The sequence below is a fragment of the Perca fluviatilis genome, chromosome 5 (genome assembly GCF_010015445.1).
Source record: "Perca fluviatilis chromosome 5, GENO_Pfluv_1.0, whole genome shotgun sequence".
Taxonomy (NCBI): Eukaryota; Metazoa; Chordata; class Actinopteri; order Perciformes; family Percidae; genus Perca; species Perca fluviatilis.
Window position 1 is genome coordinate 32,255,102 of NC_053116.1, and position 26,247 is coordinate 32,281,348.

General features: G+C 39.9%; 1 protein-coding gene across 8 annotated transcripts; it reads left to right on the forward strand.

The window, feature by feature from the left end:
• Window positions 1-1,757: 1,757 nt before the first annotated feature.
• Window positions 1,758-21,375, forward strand: LOC120558954 (carbohydrate sulfotransferase 11-like). 8 transcript variants are annotated; one of them, XM_039800332.1, is made up of 6 exons: window positions 1,758-1,901; window positions 2,127-2,330; window positions 15,872-15,948; window positions 16,139-16,153; window positions 18,475-18,639; window positions 19,198-21,375. In XM_039800332.1, exons 2-6 carry the CDS (start codon window positions 2,237-2,239, stop codon window positions 19,879-19,881), a joined length of 1,035 nt encoding a protein of 344 aa, XP_039656266.1. In that variant the 5' UTR covers window positions 1,758-1,901; window positions 2,127-2,236; the 3' UTR covers window positions 19,882-21,375. The 8 variants fall into 8 exon arrangements, with proteins under 8 accessions (XP_039656266.1, XP_039656267.1, XP_039656268.1 ...); XM_039800333.1 differs by having other exon boundaries at window positions 18,478-18,639; XM_039800334.1 differs by having other exon boundaries at window positions 16,145-16,153.
• The last annotated feature ends 4,872 nt before the right edge of the window (window positions 21,376-26,247 follow it).

Genomic DNA, 26,247 nt, shown 5'->3' on the forward strand with positions numbered 1-26,247 from the left:
TTTGCAAGAGGACACGGGGCAGCATCCAGAGCCTAGCACCGCCAAGGATGATTGGGATTCATTTAAAGAAATGCAAACAAGCCAGAGCATTTTCCCCCCTATCCCAGAATGTTAAAATGGGTCCAATATTTACTTCGGTGACTAAGGGAGGAAATAATCGGTCGTAATCTGTGATCCCTTCTCCCATTGGAGTGAATAGACTGCCACTATAGTCTTCTAAAGGGACAGGGCATGGGCAAACCCACATGACAAAGATACAGCAAGGAAGTGTGCAGTCTCCTTTCTGAACCTTCTCTGATATAGAAATGACATATATATAGCTGACTACATAAATGTAGCTGTCAGAGATTATAACACCAATGCTAAAAGATAGTTGTTTCCTACAGTCTAAAGACATGTAGCTCAGGCGAAATGAACGTAACATCGCCTGTTCAGAAGCAGCAGCCCTTGCCCGCAGTACTAGCCAGTGGACTGGTGATGATACTCCACCTCCTCAGTCTATGGGAAAATTGTCAGTGACAAGTAGGGAGTAGATCAAGACAGTGGGTGGTCAGTAAACCATCTGCTGGTGAGAGTTGTGTGGTAAAAGCTAACATTGGCCCAAACAACCACATAATTTGCCAAATCATCCCAAACCAAGTCTCTCTCCTTCTCAAGTCTGAGCTCTCTGTTAAGTGTCTCCAAGAAACCCAGTAGGCATTGCATGTTTTAGGTATAATTATGGGAATGTGGGTAATTACAGCATTCATAGATATGGCAGCCTGAATGGTTTGGTTGATCACACACTGAACTAGCACCTATACTCAGTGGCTCAGTTTCTGCCATGTCTTTAGCCTTTGATCAGGTTCAATCCTGCCTCAGCAGTGTGCAGTTTGGACTATATGTTAAAGGAGGAATCCACTACTAACATTATAGTAATGTAGCAGACTGCCCATGGCCTTGCTTATATGCATTGGCACTTCATCTTATGTCACTGACAATAACTCTACATGGAAGCTATTGATAAAAACAATCTTCTAAAGCGGCCACAAGCTGACATGTATTCATATTTTGAAAAGTGCCCATTTCATGTCTTACCTGGCATGTGCTGTTGTTCAGAAGGGTATTTTGTCACTGGGGGGGGGAGGATTTGAGGATTTATGTTCAGACGGTGAAGTTATGTTACACTCTAAAATGCAAAGTAAATGTAGGCTACTGTTACATTAGGCTACATAATGTGATGTTTTTTGTAATTAAAAACTGATAGATGGATTGTAAGTAGGCCAAGTATCTTATTCCGAATGATGGTGCACCCCCCCCCCCCCATAAAACGTCTTTATTTAGCGTAATTTAGCTGCCAGTTGGTGCATGAGATAGGACATGTTGTACCTTAGTCCATGTTGAAATCTCTGTGAACGACTGTAATGCTTCCTTCAAGTGCGTCTCCTGAGATCGATAGCCATACGCTTTTTAGCCGCAGACTGTGATGGAAATAAAGTGGGCGCATGGTAACTTTTAATCATTAGAACAAAGTTGACTGCAGTTTTTTTAACCCGAAAGTGGTTGCACATCTTGCTTTCACTATAGGCCTACATGCTATGCACAACACCTGGAAGCTGAGGATAGAAAATGCGACTTTCTCATTCTACATTCAATATTTCCGACAGTACCCGAAGGGAACATGCAAACGGTATCAGAGAGAGAGAGAGAGAGAGAGAAAGAGAGAGAGAGAGGTTGGTCTGACGTCATGGCATGGTGCCCCGTCCATGTTTGGCGATGAATAAGTTTGTAGTTTCGACAAACTCTAGACAACACCAGCAACTACAGCTTAGGAGAAAGCAACACTTTATTTTCAAACCTTTTCATTTTGCTTTAGGGTTTTTTTTCACATCAACGCAACATTATGAAATGTTTTATCAAAGGTGACCTTACTTAATTTGTCATCATTACTAAGTTAACGTTATCTTAAAAAAAAGAAATCCGTCAAAGACCAGAGCAAACGGTTCTGGATTGACGTCCCACTCACTTCAACATTAACGGCGAATTGCTGTGTCGTTCAATTGTGCAGCTAACGTTATACCTGGATGGGCTCTTATGTTGTTGTTTGCTTTTTTTTTTTTTTTACGTCTCCCGCAATTAATGAATAGGCTCCTAATTCTTCGGAGAGTCTCGCATCCTCCGCCGGCTGGTCTCGTATGAACCGCGTCGAGGTAGCGACGACGGGTCGGGGGCTCCGCCAGCAGAGCCGGGCTTCAGGATGAGGATGCCCAGAGGAGGACGCCTGTTCCTGGCGACGTGCCTCGGCTCGCTCTTTGTTCTCGTGCTTTACTTTCAGAGCATCACCAACGCAGGTAAGACCCGACTCATACTCTGCTTCTCGACAAACAGAACTACCAAACCTTATTGTGGGCTAATGTTATTTGGCTGACATAACGCTTTAGTATTTTAATACAACAGCATAAGCTTTAACGTTAGAGATACAGTGCACTGGCCACAAATAAGTATACAATTGTTGTAAAGTTTCATTCAGTGAAAATGGCACATTGGATTTACGATTATTGAAAAGTAAGTTGCTGTAGGAATATTACAGTATTTGAATGTAACAAGGATACATACGAACAATATAGGAGTAATAACTAGTGGATAATAGAGTGGCTTTTACATAGAGCTGTGTGGTCTTACAGTTATCTTGACGCAATTAGCAACACTGTTACATCTGTCTTTGTGTGTGAAATACATGTGTGAAACAGAGGCAATGTACAGAGACAGTGTGAAATGAGAATGAAGTGAAGGATGAATAAGCCCACTGTGAACAGTGTAATGTTTTGGAACCCCCCCCCCTCCTCCCTAGTGACCCCCTGCATTCCTCTGCTTTAACCCTCCTCTCCTCTTATTACCTCTGCTCTCCCTTTTGTTTCCTGGGCTGAGCCGTTCTAGACATTGAAGGCAGATTGGTCCACAGGGGACTGCAGACTGCCAGGGAGAGGACTCAGGGAGAAAGAAAGGTAGAGATGATTGGTCTGTGCAAAATGACACATGGGCATAGAGGAGATGGTGGAGGAGCATTTAATATAAAGGCTTTCCATGTGGATAGTAAAGAAGACAGGAGGAGGAGGATAATGGTGCAGAGAGGGGAAACCAATGCCCAATTTTGGTGATACTGTAGAACAAAGGGGCTCGATCAATGTGGGTTTTTGTTGAAATAGAAAAGTATTGAGGTGAACTGGGAGATTTTCCCCAGCTTAGCACGTCAAGGTACACACTGAATCATCTGCAGTTGTCATATGTGTCATAATATATAAGAGATAATGGTTAAGAAATAGTACAACCTTAAAAAGCATCATTAAACCCATACCTTCACCTGGATTGTCTCTGGCACACACACCCCACGATGGAGCAGTTCACAACCACAGCAGTAACTCCCCTTTTATAGACCACCACACATGGAATATATGCATAACTGTCAGTGGCAGACACACAAGCCACATGTAGCCAAACCTACAAGCAGCACACTTTAGCACTCCTATTGACCCCCCCCCCCCTCCACCAACTAGGTGTATATTACCCTAATAGCCTGCCTTGTTCAGGCTTGTCTGCTTTACAGTCCCACCAGTAGACTCGCAAGCCACATGAGAAGCATGTTGGAGCCACACTAGAGAGGACTTATTTCACAGAATGTCAACAAAGCACAGGGCTTCCTTATTTACTGGGTATCTAGTTAGAGACGGTCAAAAAGCCAACACCTAATGCCTTGTTTAGTTCTCTTCTACCCTGGTTATTTCCCTTCCCTTTCATTTCATACTTCTACTCTTTTCAATCTGACAGGAGCATTTCTGTAACATTTCTGTTCTCCTGTATAAAAGTTCCATCTGGTATCATGATAGATACTGTGATGAATACAGTTTTATAACCTGAAGGTTAACCCCAGGATGACTTTTTTTTAAGATTACTTTTTGGGGCTTTTCCGCCTTTAATTTGACAGGACAGCTAGGTGAGAAGGGGGAGAGAGAGGGGGAAGACATGCAGGTAGGATTCGAACCTTGGACCTCTGCATCGGGGTATAAACCTCTAAGTATATGTGGGCCTGCTCTACCCACTGACCCAATCCGGCCACGCGGAAGATAACTTTTAAATGTGAGACCTGATATATCAACATCCCAGACGAATCATTAGGCTGTAACACTTCCTGGAAATATCTTGACCATGACATGATGTCACACCCCAAACTGGATCATTATGTGCCAACAATCCATTTCCTTTAGTTGTCAAACACCGGTAGTTTTTAAAATTAATTTTCACTGTGTGTTATTCATACACCAACTTTCCATACAGTTGGGATTTTTGCACAGCTGTGATCAGACAGCATGATTTAGTATGGTGGAGGTTTGCCTGAAATGTTGACTGGTTGTTGATGGAGATACGGGGCCTTGTTTGAGAGAGTTGGCGTTATGTTACTGTCGTAACTGTCCCAGTTTCACGAGTTACAAAATAATTATATACACTCTCACCTGTGAAGCCCTATAGTTAGGGCTGGGCGATATGGAGAAAATCAAATATCACGATATTTTTGACCAAATACCTCGATATCGATACCGCAACGATATTGTAGTGTTGACTCTTGGTGCTTTCACAAAATAGAGATTTTTGATGAATAATCATCAGTAATGTGGATATAATGACTAAGTGGGGAAAAGGCAAATAATAGAACAGTTACAACAGTCTGTTAAGTTCAGAAAATGACATCACTTTACTGTAATGCAGCCTTTAAAACCAGGAAAAGACACCACTTATGCCATATTACGATATCCAAAATCTAAGATGCTATCTGGTCTCATATCACGATATTGACATAATATTGATATATTGCCCAGCTCTACCTATAGTCGTATATGATAAAAGCTTATTTATTGTATGTCTCCTCCTAAGCCTCCTCTGCTCTGTCATTTGCCAATTTCATTGGTTTCATAAAACCCTCATTTAACACCAAGCTCTCCCTCCCTAAAAACAGATGAATGCTACAAAAATCATTTAGTTTGAAGAATGTCCTGTACGTGTAAGTTGAACACAGGCATTTTAGATGTCATTTTGAAATAACCCTCCTGTTTCCAGTTCACTTGTCTTCGAAACCACACCTCCTAATTAGGCTTACTGTTTAATACTGGACAGGAAGCACGGTGCATATTATAGTTGTGCTTCCATTGTCTTAACTTCCTGCGCCAACACCCTGGGTTTTGGCACTCAGGAAAACACGAGTCCTATCTAGTGTGCTATTATAAACTCATTAGTTAAGTGATGTCAGATTTGTTGCTCTATTAACTGTGAATTTGTTTAGGAATTTGAGTTGGTTAGATCCAGAGATATGTCACCTTCATTTGAGCTTAAATTGTAGTTCCTTTGTGGGCGAGATGGTGTCATTTCAAACAGATACAGCACTTCCTCAGTTTTTGTTTTTTTGTTGTTAAAATTAGATACGGTAGCTCAGTTACAGCCAGGTTTATGGCGTGAGTGCATTAACTTTAGCGATATGGCTTGACAAGCTTTTTGACTTTAATGAGCATAAATCACCTGTCCAAAATGACCAACACTAATGCAATTTACAGTGTATGGTGAAGTCTAGGTGTGGACCAGAATCACTGGTCAACTTCCATACAAAAAATAAATGTGGTTTGCTGTGTTGAGGTCCACAGACTGCCAGGAGTACTTCCTTCATGAACTGATAATGTATGTCTCCAGTTTCTGCTGTGTATTGACTTCATGCTGAATACTTTCAATGGCAGCAGCCATTGGATTGTAGAACTGAAACAATTACTAGTGAATTCATCTGTGAGTTAATCCACAGAAAAAACAAAATCTGCAACTATTTTCATATTGTTTTTAGGCTAAAGTGCCAACCATTTACTGGTTCTGATTTCTTTGTAAAGAAATGTGATGGTTTTCTTCACCCTCTACCATAGTGAACTGCAAAATGACCACCTTGGACTCGGAAGATTTTTGTTTGATTTAAATTTCAACGGATTCAGGCTGCGTCAGTTGTATTGGCCAACATATCACCCAGAAAAGGATCGGTCAACATCTCAGCAGAATCTGTTTCGTGCGTGGATTTAAAGTCATGAATGTGGATCATTGCTGTGCTTTGCGCTGTTGACATAGTCGTAGCTGATGGCCAAGAGGAAATCCACTCGGTAATCATTGCCCCCCTCTGTCCAAACTTGGGCCCAGAAACATTGAACTTTTGGGATCTTTCCGTATCAGAGAAGTGATTCTCTCCCTTTGTCCCCTGTTTCAACAATGAAATGCGAACCTTGTGCATATTCATCGGCTGCATTTTGGCAAGTAATAGGTTTGCTGAGTGATTCCAGAAACGTTTTCCCAATCGCTACTTAATTGTTTGAGAAAAAAATTCTCCCTCAAGCCAGTGTAAAACCGCTCTTGACATACTGAGGAAAATCCTCTGACATGTGCTATTTCCAGTCTGCCTCTCTTATTAGATACATCCTAATTAGAGCAAAAATAGAGATGAACACCCAGTTTCTATTTCCTCTCAGACTCGCTTTTATGTGGTTCCATTGACTAGGCGGTGTCACTGTGTGTGTCGTAGTATCTTACCTCGGCGTGGAAAGGGTGATGCGCGGTGTGTGTACTTGGTCAAAGGTTGAGTGAACTTGTCAGCATTTACAAGATACTAAAAGTGAAATCCAAACTTGCGCGAAGAGTGCTCATTTCAAAATGTGTTCAGCTCTGCTGTTTGACACAGGAAACCATTTTCTCATCTTCTATCATCACATTTTGCTAAAAACAGGGGAGACAGCACCACTGAATTGAAGAAGTACAACATGTCACTCTGTAATTAACCCGTCCACTCAGCGTGTGGTTGTACTTGTCATAAGATGTCGTGTTTTGGCTTGGAAACTAAACTGACATATTATGTCCCTGAGCAGAAGCAGGACTTGTGTCTGAGGTTTACTCTTGGTAGACTCATAATTTCTGAACCATGAACATATTCTCTGTTCATGGTTCTGTTTGCTCTACATTCACCCTCTCCAACATTTCCACTTCATTTGCTGGGCATGGCTTTGTGGCTTCACATACTAGAGGGTGGGAACACTCTTCTCTCTCTTTCCCAGCTATAGGAGACAATAGGGAATTTATCTGATCGAGCTGCTTAGTAACACATTTTACAACAGTGGATCTCTTTCACACCATGCTACTGTTTTAGGCCTTGAGTGTTCTGTCACAACTTTTATCACACACACTGATCAAATATGAGCTGAATTATAAAAAAAACTAAACTGCCGCAGATGGATGACAGGTGTTTGAAGATTTTTTTTTTTTTTGCCAGATATCATTGATGCTCTGCACTCCAGTTCACAAAAGCAGAATCCACTCGGCTGGTTCTTCTGTGATGGATTCCACCTCACAACTCTAAACAGAGGCAACATCAAGGCCTGCTCTGATGTGTCTTGCCCGTGCACAGAGTCAGCACACAATTTACGCTGTCATTTGTTTTACCTAAACCTGCTGTAGGCACACATACACACAAGCACAGACTGTTAGCACATGTATTTACCCACAAACTTGCTTGTTCACCACAACGTGTAATCCTGTCACACATCAGTGCCACTTTATGCACATCCATGCACATCGCCACTTATAATCTGACTTTGACATCACTGCAGCTGTTGTGAAACAACAACAAAAAAAAAGAATGTTGTGATGCCTTTAATGTCCCCCACAAGGCTGACAGCTCTTTAGAGAGCGCTGTACACCACATGCTACACCTGCTGGCTATTTGTTCTGCCTTACACTGTGTGGTGTATCAAAAGTCTGTTTGTTAATTTCCCTGACATGTTCTATCTTGTAAATCATTAAGCCTTCTGACTGCCCTCTTTTTATAATCGTTAACAGTTAGGACTGTTTCAGATTGAAGGAAGCACTAAAGCATAAGTGGATTTATATGCAAAGACAAGAGCTGGAGGCTTGTGTCTAAAGTAGTTGAAGATGATGTGGTATATTTGCATAGTGGTGTGGTCAAACCGTGCCTCTGATCTTCTATTGTAGACTCGTAGCACTGGTAGTGATTGTCACGTGTTCTGTTGCAGGTTAGCTGTGATCCATTTGTAGCTTCTCTGTCGTTTCTATGATAAAAATATGTGTTAGTTTGAAATCGACAAACTGCATCTGTATAGTGATATAATACACTGATATGGAGTAGATAGCATACTTCCCCAAAAACACTTTATTGCGTCGGCACAGACAGCAACCGCTTAATAGTCGCAACAACCTTAAATGTAGAGAAGCTGTGGTATCAAGACCTCGGTGTTATGGCGAAACTTTGGCTACTTAAAGGCCTGTTTGGTCAGAAGGTGGATGAGGGCGCTTACACTCTTACCAGCAATTAGACTCATTCTCTCAAACGAGTTGCAAGGCTCTCACACAAACTCCCTAGCAACAAATTGTAACATTACAATGTGCTTTTCCCTGGTTAATACACACATCGCACATACTGTTGCTTTTTTTAATGACAAAAGACAAATATATTAAAAATATTTTAACCGCTTAGCATAACTGACCCAAGATAGACGCTGTACACATTTATACTGGATTTATTCTGACAACGTTGAAGATTTTTATTTCTTCTTTTCACTTTTCTAGTTCAGAATCTACTACTACTAATGTTAAAGCTTAAGGGATTTTTGAGCTCAACAGAAATAGTGATTTATATTGTGAGTATCGGCTGATAAAAAAAAAAAGTTATAATAAAATGTTTTGCCATATCACCCAGCTTTATCCCCTTTGGCTTGTTCTACACCCTGGCCCTTACATGCATGCTGATTATACATACAGTGGTGAATCATTTGTTACGTTCTCACCAATTGAGGGGAGCCTTTCTACCTTCATACTAAGTGAACTCATAGTCCATCAAACTGCTGATATATTTCAGATCAGTCTGAACTCTGACATATTTTCTGAAGTGAGAAATTAGCTGGTTGATGTAGTAACGTAATCCACACATCTGTTAACAGGAACTGTGCGCGTGAACATAAGGAGGGTAAGAGTGAGATTAAAAGGAACTCCCTGCCCCACTACAAAGGATATCACTGATCGTAAAGTCACCTCATGTTGTTGGTCTAATTACCACCATGCGCTGCTCTGATCATGTGGATGGTGTAACACCTCCGAATCAGGCTACACTCCAAACAAACACAGAAAGTCTGGCAGCCCTGTTACTCCTGATAACGGCTTTTGTCTCTTCCTGCCTTCAGTGGTTTTCATTTGTGACATCCTATTTTCACTTTAAGTTGTACAGTGAAACAGACTTTATATACCTCAATCAAAGATGGCTCCGTTCATGGAAACTTCCATTACCTAGCCCTCATAAAGACAGGCCTTCATTTCAAGTGCAATTAAGTGTAATTGTACCTCTTTAAGTAAATATTGACATTATTGATGCCACAGAATCCTTTTTGCCATTATTCATGATCACAGAGGGGAAGAGGTTTTTCAACAAAAAAAAGAAGCTTATCTTGATGCATTGGGACCACACACACACACACACACACATGCACACAGTAAAACATTCTAGTATACTTCTTAACAAACTTAGTCACTAACTTTCAGTCAACTGTTAGTCGTAAGATAGTGCTGTCTGTTTATAATGCTATAGTGCTGTCTGTTTAGAAGGCTTAACCTAATGGAACCTTGTTTGTCTGTGAATATAACATCAGCACTGCTTCACAAGCCTGACAGGCTGTTAAACCAGACAGACCCAGGTTCAACATGAGCCTGTGTGTGTGTGTGTTTAGTAAGACCGGGGCCTCTTCTTCAACTGTGAGAATTGTGTCACTTCCTGGTTCTGAGAGGAAGTGGTGGTTTCTGGTGCATGTGATAGCACACACGATACAGAAAAATATGTGGTTTATGATGATTAGAGTAGCCTCTGAATGTACTTTTCCATTGAACAGAGAACACACTGACCGTGTGAGTGCAGGTGAAGGCTTTGCTGCATTATAAAATATACGAAAAAGCATTTCTGAGTTTAAAGGTGCCCTGCCACACATATTTCATTACTTTGTGGTAATGTCTGAAGTTCTACCATGTACTCAGTAACAGTTTTTGTGGAAAAAACTGGGTTACCTTGTTTCAAGCCATTCTAGCGCGGTATAGAAAGCCTACAGTAAGACTCAGCTCGATTTCTGCCAGTTCTCATTAATATTCAACATTGAATCTGATTGGCTAACAGCTAGCCAATGAGAGCCTGGCTGTCAGAATCCTTTACCCAGCCCAACTGGGCAAGCTAATGAATAGTAATGAGCTCAGGCAATATGATGTCAGACTGACCAGCTTTTGTAATTGGCCTCATTTCTCTGCTTATTTCTTTTCAGTGGCTAGAGCTGACAGAGGAGGTAGCAGTTCATTTTCACATTCACAACATAACACAAACGCATATGGAACTAACATATTTAAAAAAAAATGCAAGTAAAAACGGTTTTGTCTGGCAGGGCACCTTTAACTTTTTATACACAACAAAAGCAGTGCACTGCTAAAGGAAGAGAACATCTAGGGTGGCTGATGTTTTGTGGCGCCAATAAGTAATAAGTAAGTAAGTAAGTAAAGCACCTTTCAAAACCATGGTTACAAGGTGCCGTATAGAGCAACATTAATTAACATTAATGAAATGGGAGGAAACAGTCTGACTAAAAGCCAACATTAATGTAATGATAATAATAAAAGCTAGAAAATGGCAAACAGAAGTTAAACAGACGGACATAGAGACCTTTATACAGCCTTTAAATAGGAGAAAGGATCTGTAGAATGATTTTAGCTAGATGTTATAGGAGGTTTCAGATCTACAAATCAAGTGACATGTCAGAAAAAAAGCTAACATTCCTTTAAGGCAGAGCAAGAAACAGGGACACCATCCTCCCTTCAACAAGCTTAAACGTTCACTTTCATATAAACACTCACACATTGAGAGGCTGTGTCCATAATTATGTTATGTTAATGGTTCTATGAGGCTCTACTCAGGCACAGTGGGGCTTTGAGCTAAATGCTAACATCAGTATGCGCAACATGTTGATGTTTAAGCTGGTGTAATGTTTACCACGGTTACCATCTTAGTTTAGCATGTCAGCATGTTAACATTAGCAAAGTAGCACTAGACACAAAGCACAGCTAAAGCGGATGTGAATGTCATTTGGTCTTGGCAAAAAGTTTTGGGCAAAGTCAGATTTTGACCGGATGACGGTGGCATATGAAAGGTCAGGGGATCATCAGAGTCAGTAGGCTTCTTACCGTGCACGGCAGCCAAATTCTCGCGATATCACAAGAAATCCCATATCATGAAAAATCCATCTTGTCAGGCTCCAACCAAATGTGTTTGCGTCTGAACTAACTGCTTACCGCACCAATCAGCGTCTGGTGAGGATCTCCTGGCGTGGTTTAGGTGTATGTGATGGCCGCGAATGTTCGTTCAAAACAACAGTGGCGGACGTGATAGACAGATGGTTCATCCAGTCAGCTGCCAGGTCATTTTTGAAAGTGCCTGCCCCTTTCCCAAACTGTTTCCAATGGCGGCTTCTTGGATGGTTCTGTGTAACAAACCATCTGGCGCTTCAGATTAGCAGGCTTTATCCTCAGGGGACAATGCATGTCTGTACAAAATGTCATGGCAATTCATCCAGCTGCTGTTGATATATTTTAATGTGGATAAATGTGGCTATGCTAAGTAATAAAAAAATATATATATATATATAAATATATAAATATATATATATATATATATATATATATATATATATATATATATATTCTTATATACGTTCTACTGGCTTATGGCACTTATAAACAATATGTCACTCACATTTCACTGTCCTAAACCACTTCTCACTAGGGCTGCACGATTCGATATTAATTTTTAGGCTCAACATTCGATTCAAAATCGGTTTTCGATTCAAAAACGATTGTCGATTAAAAAAACGATTCACAGTATGTAAATGTAGTTACTTTTCCCATGTGATTGCAGTATACATACAATTTGTTTTTTTAAATATGAATCGATCAATTCTATGGATCGATTTTGAATCGGTAGAGCTTTAATCGCGTTTTTGAATATTAATCGATTTCTTTTTTGCACGCCCCCACTTCTCGCCGTCATCATAACGATTCTTATCAACATACAACCTGTACCATTTTAGGGCACACACATATAGACTGTTTCATTTTTTAAATTGTGTATTTTCTTAAAGCACACGGTCGTTTCTGACCTTTTCAACAAGTTTACAGAATATTCAGGTTTTAGGACTTGAAACATTTTAGTTGACAGATTAGCTCTTTATATACTTTGCCCTTTTCCTGTACTCCCCCTTGAAATATCAGTATGGATGAATCACTTAAATGTTCCCCCCAGTACTCATGCTGTGTTTGTACTTGAAAGCAGACAATAAACCATTAATATGAGTAGAGGCTCCACAAGTGTCTCTTGACCTACTTCCCAGCTTCCTGAGGAAGTGCCCTGAGTTTGTGGAAGGCTTACTAAGGCTGCTCCTGATGTGAACTGCAGTGCGGGTGACTGAGAGATTAGACACCCATACCATTATTTGGAGTTCTACCTGAACATTTAGACTCATTTCTACGCCTGATGAGGTTTTACAGTATGTTTCAAACCTCTGGGATGCAGTGTTTCTGTGACTTCTCTAAACTACTCCATTCCCCTCAACATTACACCCTAACACTCTATATTTGACTCTCTTAGTGCTTGTGCAAAACATGTTATCATATATGTATACACTTCGTATACTGTACATAAACTAGCATATACATTTGATGTAACTGTGTGTGCGTGTGCCTAAAATGTGAGTTTTACATAGTATCCAGTAAAGCGCTCAACATGGTCCAGCTCAACTAGATGTCTATCTCTGCGTGATAAGATGATGTGGCACAGATTTACCCAGAGGAAGCTGGGGATTTTGATGATTCATGTGACCTCAGGCAGAGAGGCGGGACAGGGAGAGGCTGCATCAAGGCAGTGTCGGTCTCACCGTCTATCTCAGATCCTTTCATATTAACATGTTTTACTAAATTTCCCCAGTACAGCGGCTGTTCTCCTTTTTGGTTTTCTGCTTCCTCAAAATGGCAGGAAGCAGATATGATTTACAGTTTGCTGTTAATCTTGCACAATAGTTTGTAAACAGTAGTGGTTTTTATGGGGTTTTTTTTTCTAGGGACTAGACTCCCATACTGACACAGATTTATCACATTTGGGTAACGTTTCAAAACAGTGACATTTCAGTCTTTTTTGCTTAATGTGAACTCAGCAGAAAGAAGAGAAAGAGTGGGAGAGAATGACACTCTTCAGAGACTTCTGGGTTCCATACTTGCATAGCATAGCCCTTCAACTTGCTTTTTTTTTCTTCTAACTGATATGCTTTCCATATGATGGTATGGCATTTCCCCATCACTTTCAGAAAGGTTCCCTCGTGCTAATATACATAAATCACATTCCCCACCTCTCTCCACCTCCATCTCATTCCAGCTTTTTGTAAGATGTAAAGCCCTATGCATTGTTGAGCCACATGTGCAAAACAAATCACTTTTCTCGCTTAGTACCATTAGCTGCAGACCCAAACACTGACTGCCATCAGGCCTGTGGGGGGGAGAGCATGAGAGGAGGAGAGGAGTGGGGGATGGAAGGGGAAGACAGATGTGTTTATAGAGGCTGGAGGAGGGAGGAGAGACGATAGCAAGGTCTCCAACAAGATATTTTATAGGGGTGTAAGAAAAAATGTATACACTTTTTTTTTTACGTTCAAAAATATTCATGTAACAGTGGTTCATGTTTGTGTTGTGTTTAAACCCCCTACCGCTAGATGGCTATGCTGAGATGCACCACTAGTGTCCTTGCCTAGCAGTGCCTGACTTTTTGCTAGAAGCTAACAACGTAGCTATGGCTGAACTTTGGCCTACTTTAGCATATAAACATTAGCTCACTAAGAACCTGTGAACCACAATCCCAAACTGGCAGTTTGATTTTCTGTGTACTGAATTGTTTACCTAAAGTAATCTTCTTTGACTTTTATGAACACCATGTCTTTTTTTTAATATACATTTTTCTAAAATTATACTATTATAAAAATCCCAATATATCGCCTTACGCACAGTATCAAAATATATTGCAATATATTGAATCGTGACCCATGTATCGTGATACGTATCGTATCGCCAGATTCTTGCCAATACACAGCCTTACTATTTTAACTTCCTAAAACTAGCAGAGCCTCCAGCAGCTCCATCATTACAAATACATGTTATGCAGCCATGCATTGTTCTAACCCACAGCTAACCAGTGATGCATATTTTTCATTGTTTGGTTGTGTAATGTAAAGATGTTGGTAGTTGGTAAGGTGGATGGTAGTGGGTGTTCTCCCAATCTTTTTGGTTTTGTATTGTGTCCTCCAGTTTATTTGCTGTGGATAGATAACTAAGGGTTAACATTGAAATTGCAGAGAGAGCAAATGGAGACCTAAAAGGGACAGATGTAACTTATGTAAGCGTTACAGAGAGAGTTTGGAAGGAACACACTGTTCCTACTGTATGGAATCTATAAAAGAAAGGAAGGAGGATCACGTCATGACAAAGGCAGAACCAGAGGAGGGTTGGAAAGTTGGCTCGGGCTGACCTTTCCCATAACTCTGTATGGACATCCTTAATGTGTAATTTAAACCTCTGCAAATACATGACTCATTGCAAAATAAAAATGTCTTTCTTGAGTGACCCACATGTAGGCTTATGAAAAAATAAAAGTGGTGTGGTTGTCAGACTTAAACCAGTGGTGACTAGGGGTGGGAATCGATTGGCACCTCACAATTCGATTCCGATTCAGAGGCCAACGATTTGATTCTAAACCGATTATCGATGCAACAATTTTTGTATGTACATTTCAGTGTGTGATTTAAAAAAATACACATATAAAGTGAGGGGGTTTGCTACTCAGAGTTTGCTAATCACTTCCTACACAAAGCAGCTAGACAAAGCTTAGATTTTGACATATACAGTATCTGTCACACACAAGTTTTAATGAAATGTTTTGTCTACTGAGGCTTTTATTTTGTAGTCATTCCGTGCTTAAGCCTTAAACATGCTTGTGAAAGTCACCTTCTCTCCCAGTAATCTTCCATGTCAGAGGCTCAGTCATCTTTAAAGGTGGAGAATTGGCTTCTTAGAACAGAAAAGCATGAGGTTGTCAGATGTAATGTGATAAAGTAGATGGATAGCCTATATGTGTTTTGTCTAATTATGTTATGTATGTCTTATTAGATCATGTGTAATTATACAAAATTTTAATTATTTTTCCTTTTGGCCATTTTTGTGTGTGTGGGTTTTTTTCTGCCCTCTTGCCTAAACTCTAAGTTGTTGTCCATTATCCCATCCTCTTTCAGTCCCTCTGTTTTCTGATTTATAATTGTCTGGAGACAGTAACTTTTAAATAAAAATCAACACATTAAAAAAAATATATATATTTTTTTATTTTTTTAAATCAATTATTAACTTATCAGAATCGATAATCGAATCGTTCTAGAGAGAATTGCGATGCATTTAAGAATCGATTATTTTTCCTACCCCTAGTGGTGACCACGTTAACAAAGCCCCCGCACTAAAAACAAAAATCTTTTGTTTGACATATACAACATGTAACAGAATGACCATAGTGTTACCCATTTTCACATAAATCAAGTGAAAATGTGAGAAATGGAAAGATAATAGCAATGGAAAAATAATAGAAGTAGAACTCTTTCGTGAAAGCGTAATCTATTTTTGTTGCTAATTAGGCACTCGATAAATGTGGTGAGCAGCAGCTGTCATCACATGGATTTTTGATTTGTCTTTCTAACCGTAGAACCTGGTGTGAAGACCGACAGCAGACCAGGGAAAAGCAGGAGAAGTCCACTGCAGACCCTCTACAAAGGAGACCAGGTGAGAACACGTAAAACATTACATTGATTTAGTTGACGCTTTTATCCAAAGCGACCAACAATAAAGTACATTAAGCCATGAAGATACGACCCAAAAATTGCAAGAATCATGCAAGTACATCAAATTCAACAAATAAGCAGAACTGCTTTAAGCGCTACATTTCTTCTTTTTCATCTTTTCATGGGCCAAGATGCAGTCTGAACAGGTGAGTTTTCAGTCCGCGATGGAAGTGTAGATTTATGTTTTTTGAAACTATAACGAAATGTGGTTTTAGTTGTTAGTTGTTATACAAGACAAGAATGCAATGTGATTTTATCTGGTGTATTTATACACGTGTTTGTATGTTTTATGTTGTGCTCATATCGTTGCTTTTTAGGGAGCCTATTGTAACATCTGGCCAGGGACTTCAGATGAAAACTAGCCTTTTGGCTAATTTTGGCATATTTACAGAAATGTTTATTAATAATATGCACTGTCCCTGTCAAAAAAAAGAAGAAGAAAGAAGATGTGTAGGGTTTCTGCTGTCCTGATGTCAGTGGGAATCTCGTTCCACCATTGTGGAGCCAGGAGAGCAAACAGTCGGGATTTTGTTGAGCGGTAGTGGTGACCCCTCGTAGTAAGGGAGTAGTAAGCCATATCCGAACGTAGTGGACGGGCTAGGGTAAACATTTATTTGCTAAACTAGAAGCTTTTCTAGCTTTGTAATGATTGAATAAGTCCTGAAAACATGTTTCACAATCCCTGCATGCTAGTTTAAGCAATGTTAGCATTTAGCAATGTTAGCATTTAGCAATGCTAGCGGCATCTGTTGTCCTTGGTATTAGCTGTATGTCTCTTTCCACCTTAGTGTAAATTATTCTTGGAATTAAGTGTACAGTAAGCACATTAAGAGCACCAAAAAAAAAAACAGGGTCCTTGGCCAATAAAGCTGATTCTTATTCTGATCATTAGCGGTTTTTAGCTCATTGTTGAGATGCCCAGCCCGGAACATTGTTTTGATTCACTCTCACGTTTTTCGCCAAAACAGGCAGCTGTGGAAAAACCACTGTACACTACCTGCTCAGCACCAAACAGCAGACATAGTTAGCTACTGGCTGGTGAACATAGTGGAGCATTTACCGTAGCAGCTTAAACCAGCAGATATTTCCCTAAGGAGGTGGTAGACACCAAAAAAAAAAAACTGCTAACTGCTGTTTTTTTTTGCCCATATTATGAAAAAAAAAAACTTTTTCTGGGATTTGGGGTGTTATTTTGTGTTTCTGGTGCTTCCACACACATACAAACTTTGAAAAAAATCCATCCATGCTGTTTTGAGTGAGATACGGTTTCTGAATGTGTCCTGCCTTCAGTCTCCTGAGTGAGCTGTTCAAAATCTGCACAGCTTTCTACGTCACAAGCCGAAACGAGCTGGCTAACCGCAACCGTTAGTAGCAGTGCTTTGCTATTGAGACTGAGGTAGCATGCTAGCGGCTATGCTACCTCATTCTCAATAGCAAAACACTGCTACAACACACACAAGTTCACCATAATCTACAAAAGAACTACTTACATGTGCACCCTCGTTTAGAAGTCTCCCAGCTAATCCTGCCTTGTAACTGACCAAAGTTGGAGAAACAGGCTTTCTTTTACTGTCTCCAGAGTTAGCTAGCTGACATGATCTACATCTGAGCTACTGCGCATGTGCGAGTGCAATCAAAGATAGCACAGAAGAAGAAGAAGAAAAGAGGTCCCACTCTGTAGCTAAAACAGAGACCAGGTGAAAAGAGGATCTGCTGCAGTGAGAGAGAGCTGTGCAGTACAACAAAAATATGGTGTTTTTTGAAAATCAAACCATGTAAACCTATTCTGGTACAACCTTAAAATACAATTATGAACCTGAAAATGAGCATAATATGGGCGCTTTAAGCTAAAGGAGAAATATACTGTATGTTAAACCTGATCGAAATCTAAATTTGTCTTGTGATAGTCTCGCTTTGCCAGACCATCCTCCACAGCGCTACGGAGGAGGGTCTGGCTAGTCCACAAAGCATTCCGGGATGGGAGAAAAACGTGCTCTGGTTTATTGGCATTTCTTTAAACCAATCACAATCGCTAAGCAGCGGCAGCAGGCTCAGTGTCGCTGCAAAATAGCCTCGGGAAGGAACTTGTTTTGGTGGTAACGTTTACGTTTAAAAACTCACATTGGACAGATAGTCTAGCTAGCTGTCTGGACTTACCTTGCAGTGATCTGAGGAGCAGTTAACCATGGTCCTCATAAGTCGACTGGAGTTTAAAATGCCAACACGAAGAAAGCGGAAGGTAACGGGACAAGGCAGCGGAGCAATTCCGGAAGTGGAACGTCGTGGATATAGACTAGTCTTGTGATAACCGAACTGTTGTTTCACTCTTATTACCAGCACACCTTGCTGGCAATTTTTATGTATTTAAAAATTAAATGTTTTTTCTATTTCTGCTTCTTCTTCTCTCACTCACCCATCGCGGCCCTCTTTCATTGGCCCTGCATCATCCTGATCACATCTTCACAAGCAGCTGGAGCTGTTGGCAGCTCAGAGGTCCCTCCACGGTCGCAGGGAGCTGTTGGAGCAGGCGTGTCTGAGCCACACGAGGAAACGCCAAGTGCTTTCACCGGAGGATCTCAAACACCTCATTGTGGATGATAAACACAGCCTTATTTACTGCTACGTACCCAAGGTTGGTTATATTAGGATTAAGTGTAAGATTTAGTATACGTAGTTATTAAAATCCTACTCAGTTGATGTTTTTATAGAGCTGTTGAGATAAGGCAGGGCAATATATTGATATTATATCGATATCGTGATATGAGACTAGATATCGTCTTAGATTTTGGATATCGTAATATCTTGATATGACAAGTGTTGTATTTTACTGGTTTTAAAGGCTGCATTACAGTAAAGTGATGTACTTTTCTATACTATACTTTTTCTATTATTTGCCTTTTCCCCACTTTATACATTATATCCACATTACAGATGATTACTTATCTAAAATCTAAGTGTGAAGATATTTTGTTAAAGCACCAATTGTCAACCCTAGAATATCGCCGCAATATCGATATCGAGGTATTTGGTCAAGAATATCGTGATATCTGATTTTCTCCATATCGCCCAGCCTTATGTTGAGATTAGAAGTTTGTCGCAGTGTATAAAAAGACTTGAGCTCTCACTTTTGAGATGTACGAATGTGTATTTTGGTTTGAAAGAGAATCTTCCGGTCTTGTGTCACTTCCAGGTAGCCTGCACCAACTGGAAGCGTGTCCTCATGGTCCTCACCAGCGACGGCCGCTACACCGACCCCCTTGCCATCCCCGCAAATGAGGCCCACGTGGCGGGCAACCTCCGCACACTCTCCGAGTTCTCAGTCCCCGAGATCAACCAGCGCCTTCGCAGCTACCTCAAGTTCATCTTCGTGCGGGAGCCCTTCGAGCGCCTGGTGTCCGCCTATCGTAACAAGTTCACCCGTAGCTACAACACCGCCTTCCACAAGCGCTACGGAACCAAGATCATCCGCCGGCACCGTCCCGACCCGGAGCCCGAAGCGCTGGAGAAAGGGAACGACGTTTCTTTCCACGAGTTTGTCCAGTACCTCGTGGACCCTCGGACCCAACGCGAGGAACCTTTTAACGAGCACTGGGAGCGGGTGCACTCCCTCTGCCACCCCTGCCTGATCCACTACGACGTAGTGGGGAAGTACGAGACTCTGGAGCCAGACGCTCAGGCTGTGCTCAGGTTGGCTGGAGTGGAGGGGACACTTCAGTTTCCAACGTCTGGTAAAAGCACCAGGACTGACGGCAACATGGCAGCGCGCTTTTTCAAGCACATCAGTCCTTTCTATCAGAAGAAACTGTTCAACCTGTATCGAATGGACTTCCTGCTCTTCAACTACTCCACACCAGAGTACCTCAGGACTCGATGAGGGGGGGCAGAGACAAGAGGACAAGTGTGATAGTTGTGATGGTTTTCCTTTCACATCCCATTTAGACTTTTTTTGTTATTTTTTTTTTATTCGTGATGATCATTTTTGCACTTTTTGGTTGCCATGGACATGTTGTCGTCGCTGCCTGGAGTGGTCCATCGCAAGCACCGGCTTGTCACTGTGACGCTCCGACAATAACGGCTGTGGAGATTGACTCGATGTTTTGGTTTCAGTGAACGGAACTTTTGTAAATGCAACCCAATGTCTTCCTGAGAAAAAAAGACAAGACACTTTGTGCTGTAGTATTCTGCAACGCTTCCGTGATATGTGTCCGTTTGCCTTCTAGTGTGAAAAGGGTGTTTTGTTTTTAACAGTCAGCAGAACAGAAGGCGGACGGCTTGTTCCCACAACGTGTTTGAAAAATGCAAGCGACGCATTAGCTGTCTTTACAAACAGGTCCAGTTGGAAATTCAGTATTTATTTTGTGTTCACCTGATTGCCATTCGTTACAAATTGTCAAATTGAGAGAACCTTTTTATTGACTTTCAGCTTTATCGTCGTTGGTGTAATTAACGGAAGTTAAAGTGACTCCCATGGCTTGTTCCTTAAAGTCACACTTCCGAGGAGCAGGTTCTCCTCTTGCATGGGTGGTGTACAGGTGTAATGGGCTAACTGTGAAACTGAACACAGCTGATTCATTCACTTACAGTAGAATATCTCTGGATGGCATTTATTTATGTATGTCAGTGCATAAAGTATTTATTGTTATAGAAACGTGTGTGTGTGTGTGTGTGTGTGTGTGTATGCGTGTGTGTGTGTGTGTGTGTGTGTGTGTGTGTGTGCGTTAGTAAGGATTTGGGCTCATGATTTGGTGAAAATGACTTTTACATGAAAGAACAGTTCAGAGGGATTTATTTTTTATGCATGAAAAGTTACTTGCTTTTTTGGCTTTTGGACATACATAAACTCATCACATCCTACTCTTTTTTTATTTTTTATTTATTTTTTTTAAATCAACTTCTCTGATCAAACCCTAGTTCCAAAACCGTTGCCTGGGCTTGTCTTATCTTAATTGTCACAGCACTCGTTGACAATATCTTAAATGTGTATCTGAGAGTCATTTCCAGGGGAACTTGCAGTCACTCCTTACTCCTTAATTCCAGTAAAAGTCAGTTACCATCCCTCCTCTATCACTGTCTGTATTTAGCTCTGGGCAGGTAGGCTGAACAAACAAGCACATAGCTGTGGTCAGGGCTGGGTCCGGCCCAGCGCTAGCCCTGGTCAGAGCTCCCCTTGTTAGCGTGAATGCAGTCACATGAAGGGGTTAATCCACCTATAGGCATCGCCACTGCAGGGCCTTGTTCAGCAAATGTGACGGAATTTACATCAAGAATAATACAGGTGTTAATATAGAAAAGTGGGTTACACTTTACTTGAAGGTATCTCAAAAGAGTGACATGACACTGTCATGAACGTGTCATAAACATTATAAACAAGTCATAAACGTTTTAACGCTTCTGTCAGTAAGTGTCATTCGGTTTTTGTCATAACAAGTTAGGGTTAGGGTTCATGAGTTCATGACAGTGTCATGTCACTCTTATGTCAACATGGCATCATGACTTTGCGTAAACATACACGCCACTTTCCTAAAGCCAAATGGCGTGTTATCTGTATATGCATTTTCAGCTATCCACGTGTATGTCTACGCTCTATACAGCAGAAACATACATCCACGTGGCGTGTTATCGAGAGAACGTGCCGTGCTATTGCGAGAGCAACGTCACACGCGGCGTGTAAAAGAAAAGAACATTGGGAAAGTAACACAAAAAAACGAGAAAAAAACAAAAGAATCGATGGTGACCAACGTCACACGCTTAGGAAAACAAACAGTTGGGTTTAGGAAAGAAACATTGGGGAAGGCTTAAAAAAAAAAAATTTAATAAAATGGTTGATAAACACCACACGCAGGATGCGATCCCAGGTCTCCTAGGTGAACGTCCTGTGTTTTACCCATCCACCACCCAATCAACCTCCTTCTGCAGACTTCCGTCCTTTCATACTACTCGCTACGGTGATAATTCACACGTAATGGAGGTCAATGGTAGCCAAACGGCGTCGATAAACACGCTAAAAAGCGGTTATGCGTCTTGATAACACGCCAAAATGGCATACGAATTGCCGTGTCATACATACGCCACTTTATGAGATCAGTCTGCTTATGTAGATACCTTCAAGTAAAGTGTTACCGAAATATGTTCATTAATGGCCGTTACTGTGAAAATATCAGTTTTAACAAATGGCTGTATATAGTCTTAAATGTTTAAAAGGACCAGCAACCGATTTTACCCATCAAAGTCTGTTTACAGGTCTTGGGGAGTACTACCGCATATGTGAAAAAAATAAATAAATAAAAGCTTTATAAAGCCTTTTGTGACTTAAGAAAGAGTGCTGCACAAAGTCTGATAAATTGCACTTGAGTCAAGTGCTCTTACCAGACCTCTGTAGCCTGCTCCTCGTCTCTGGTTAAGGCTAACGGCTTGAGGCTACTTTAGCCACTACTAGCATAACACACCTGAATCTCAGACCAAACTCTTGGCAGTTGAGTTACATTGTGGGTAATGTAGGCCAGGCTGTGACAAGGAAGAAAAAAAGACAATATCTCAATACGTTCTTTTTTAAAACTGTCCATCGGGAGTCCTACAAAGTTATAGAAGTATAATGTTGAATCCATTGAGTGCTCATTTAAGGCCATTATATATTGAAGCTAGAGGTAAAATCATCCAAAAGTAAATATGTTTTACTTGAAACAGTCAAATCTGCCAGTGCATTTGCAAAACCAATATCTTTTTGAAAAATAGTGGAGTATACTACGCTACCTACCTTTGTGGATTCAAAGATTTATTTGTTAGAGTAAAAATAGCAGTGCTTTATTTTTCCATCCCTGTAAATTCCTGAGCAATTTTTAGTTGGTTTCATTAAAGATTGTGTAATTTGGCACTAATTGTAGGTAAAACAGAAACTGGGGTTCCAGCAAACTAATTCAAATTAATGAAAAATTTACAAACTGTCGACAGGTGAGCAAACAATTCGAAAAATACTTAAGGATGAAGTTTGCAATAATACAGGAGTGATATTCTTTCTTTCTTTCTTTCATTTTTTTATTTTTTTATTTATACCCTATGATAAGTACCAAAATATACACTTCTTAATTTCTTTCCAGTAAGTTATTGGGGAATAATAGACCTGTTAATTAAAGTTTTGAGCGGAAGCGTTGTCCTACTGGTCTACTAACTTCAATTTGTGACTCCCTACATTTTTTAAAAGAGTAATGCCGGCACACTGACTCCAAACCACAAATGTATTTAAGCAGACAACATTTAGGTCCCAGTTGGATCTTTGTCAGGTAAAAAGTGATACCACGTGCATATAGCCATATCACTCTTACTAATGTTTCTAACGTTTCCCGACTTTTTTTCTGTCCACGCAAAAACTCAGAGCATCTTAGAGCTACTCTGTTTATCAAGATACCAAAACAGCCTGAGTGAATTGGAAACATGTAATGCAGAGGTTATTCTAGACATCCTCTGGACATGTCTTCGTTCAGCTAGTTATCCCTAGGAATAATAAGAATTCACCCCAAAATAACCAAATCAACAGTTCCATTAAAAAAGACATGTCCCCCCAGTCAGAGTAACAGTTCCAGTTTTGCTTAAAGAGTGTGCTAGGGCATGCGAGACAAGTTGACATTGATCTAGAAGAATGGTATTAAGTTTAATCTCTTTATCTCTATATCTTCCACGTTACTTTTTCCGAAATATTTCATCTTGCCGACGAATATTTTCAGGCCCAGGCAGGCCCACTCTGTTCTGCCTGTAGTAATGCTTTGAAAAGTGCAATATCTGAATGTCAGTTACCTGTCTTTATAAGTGACTTCCTTTTCTATTGAAGCCTTACAATTGTGCCATCATGCTTATGCCATTTATGTTCATGCCATTTTTGTTTCTGTTTGCTATGAAGGCAACCACGGATTACAGGGTTTTCATTTTATACTCCCCTTTGTAGCAGTGTGTGATTTAAGCCTCATCATTTGCAAGATGTGACTTGCCAAAACCCAATCACAGCCTTCCTTTTTCTACATCCTACTGGCTAAATGACATGCCACGCAAAATATATGTTTTACCTTTTAATTTCTTTTTCTTTTTTTTTACTGGAAAATACAGAATACAAGTAGCTTGTTCTTTCAAAGGGATAAAACCTAGTGTATATCCATCTCGAATGCCCAGACGCTGCTGTGAATGAACACAGCTAGTCAGACATCTCCAGCCATTTCTGTAGAAATGCTCCTTTAGTCAGACCTGTGACTTTGCGAGTGCGTGGTGAAATAGTGAACAGCACAATCTGAAAGAATCTCTCACGCACCAGTTTACTTGTGCCACAAAACTGTGAATGTGATAACTTGATAACTGAAGTGCACTTGCTGCATATATCTGTGTGTTGATTGAGTGGCTGGTTACCTTGACATGTCTACACATAAAATCCCTTAACAGCAGCACTGAGTATGCGTGTTGTGTTTTCTGTTTGGTGTTGTCTTTGTTTCTCATCACAAACAACGTTGAAATGTAACTCTGAGATGTTCTCCCGAGGGCAGTGCTTCTTCCTTTCACGGTATGAACAAGTTTGTCATTTGAATTTTGATGCATTGTCTTTTCAGGTGCGGTACAGGTGCTTGAAGGGGCCAAAAAGGATAAAGAAAGACTCATGTGACAGATCAAATAAAAAGCCCTTTAAATGTTTTAAAAAGTCTTAAATACTATTTTCCGAGGTATTCAATTTGATAGCTTTTTTTTTTTACATATTTGTCCAAAGAGGTTGTATGCTTCAAAGCAGTGGTTCTCAAGCTTTTTTCAATTGAACAGTTTTTTATAAGCAATGTACCCCCTGACCAGCTTGAATACATTTGAGAAGAAAAAAAAAGTATATAAGAGGAACAATACAGCAATATCAGATTTATTAAACAACAGCACTTTGTACCTAGAAAACATTTACATGCTAATGGAAAAAGGCGAGAAAACCTTGGGAAAAGACGGTAGAAAGAAGGAAGTAAGACAAGAATAGGTCCAAAATAGTTATAAAAAAAAATATAATAGTAAAAAAATAGAGTAGAAAGAAGGAAGGCAACACTAGGGCGACAAAAGTGACAAAAAAATCAAATAAGCGACAAATTTTGAAAAAAGTGACAAAAACTGAAGAAATGCAAAACAAAGACTGAAAAAAGAGACAACAACTTTGAAGAAAAAGACAGTAGAAAAAAAGTAAGGAAGAAAGGCAAGAATAGGTCAAAACAAGTAAAAGTAACAATTCAGCTAATGTTACATTTTTTATGGCATACTATACTATGACATTTTTCATGATATCTTTCATGGCAATGACTTTTTTGATGACAGAGTATACCATTACTTTTTATGAAATACTGTACTATGACATTTCTATGACTTTTATGACAAACTATAGTATGACTTTTTGAAGGCATACTATACTATGACATTGTTGATAACATACTATACTATGATATTTTTGATGACATACTATATTATGACATTTTTGATGACCTATATTTTTTATGACATACCATACTATGACTTTTGTGACTTATATACTATCACTATTTTATCACTTTTTCGACATGCTATACTATGACTTTTTAATAATTATATACTATGATTTTTTTTCTGATACCATGATATCACTGTTTTCAACATTTCTTTTGTACTCCAACAGCCAAGAACTCACTGCAGACTCTCACCCAGGTTCAGTCGCTGGTGCGGTTTGGCACTTTTCATGACGTTTTTTCAACATACTATACTATGACTTTGTTATCACTTTTTTCAACATATTATACTAGGACTATTTTTGACATACTATACTATGACTTTTTGTAATAATTTTTTTCGACATACAATACTATAACTTTTTTTGACATACTATACTATGACTTTTTTAAATTTGATGCTCTGACTTTTTAATAAATGTTTTAGACATACTATACTATGACTTTTTTTGATATACATGCTATTACTGTTTTCAACAAGCTTTCTTTGGTGCAACAGCGGCATGGTGGTTTGCATTTCAACAAGCAAGTACTCACTGCAGAGTCTTACCCAGATTCAATTCCTGGTGCGGTTTGGCACTTGACCATACTATACCAAGGCATTTTTGATGACGTAGTATACTATACTATGACTGTTTAATGACGTATGACTTTTATATGACATGCTATACTATGACATTTTTAATGACATACTATACTATGTTATAGTATGGTTTAGTAGTATAGTAAATTAAATGTATTTAAGTTAGCATTTCTTC

Coding starts and splice junctions, on each gene's coding strand:
- LOC120558954 (XM_039800332.1), top strand. CDS start 2,237: ATGAGGATGCCCAGAGGAGGACGCCTGTTCCTGGCGACGTGCCTCGGC. Junction 2,331..15,871: donor TCAGAGCATCACCAACGCAG/GTAAGACCCGAC, acceptor TTCTAACCGTAG/AACCTGGTGTGAAGACCGAC. Junction 18,640..19,197: donor TTTACTGCTACGTACCCAAG/GTTGGTTATATT, acceptor TGTCACTTCCAG/GTAGCCTGCACCAACTGGAA.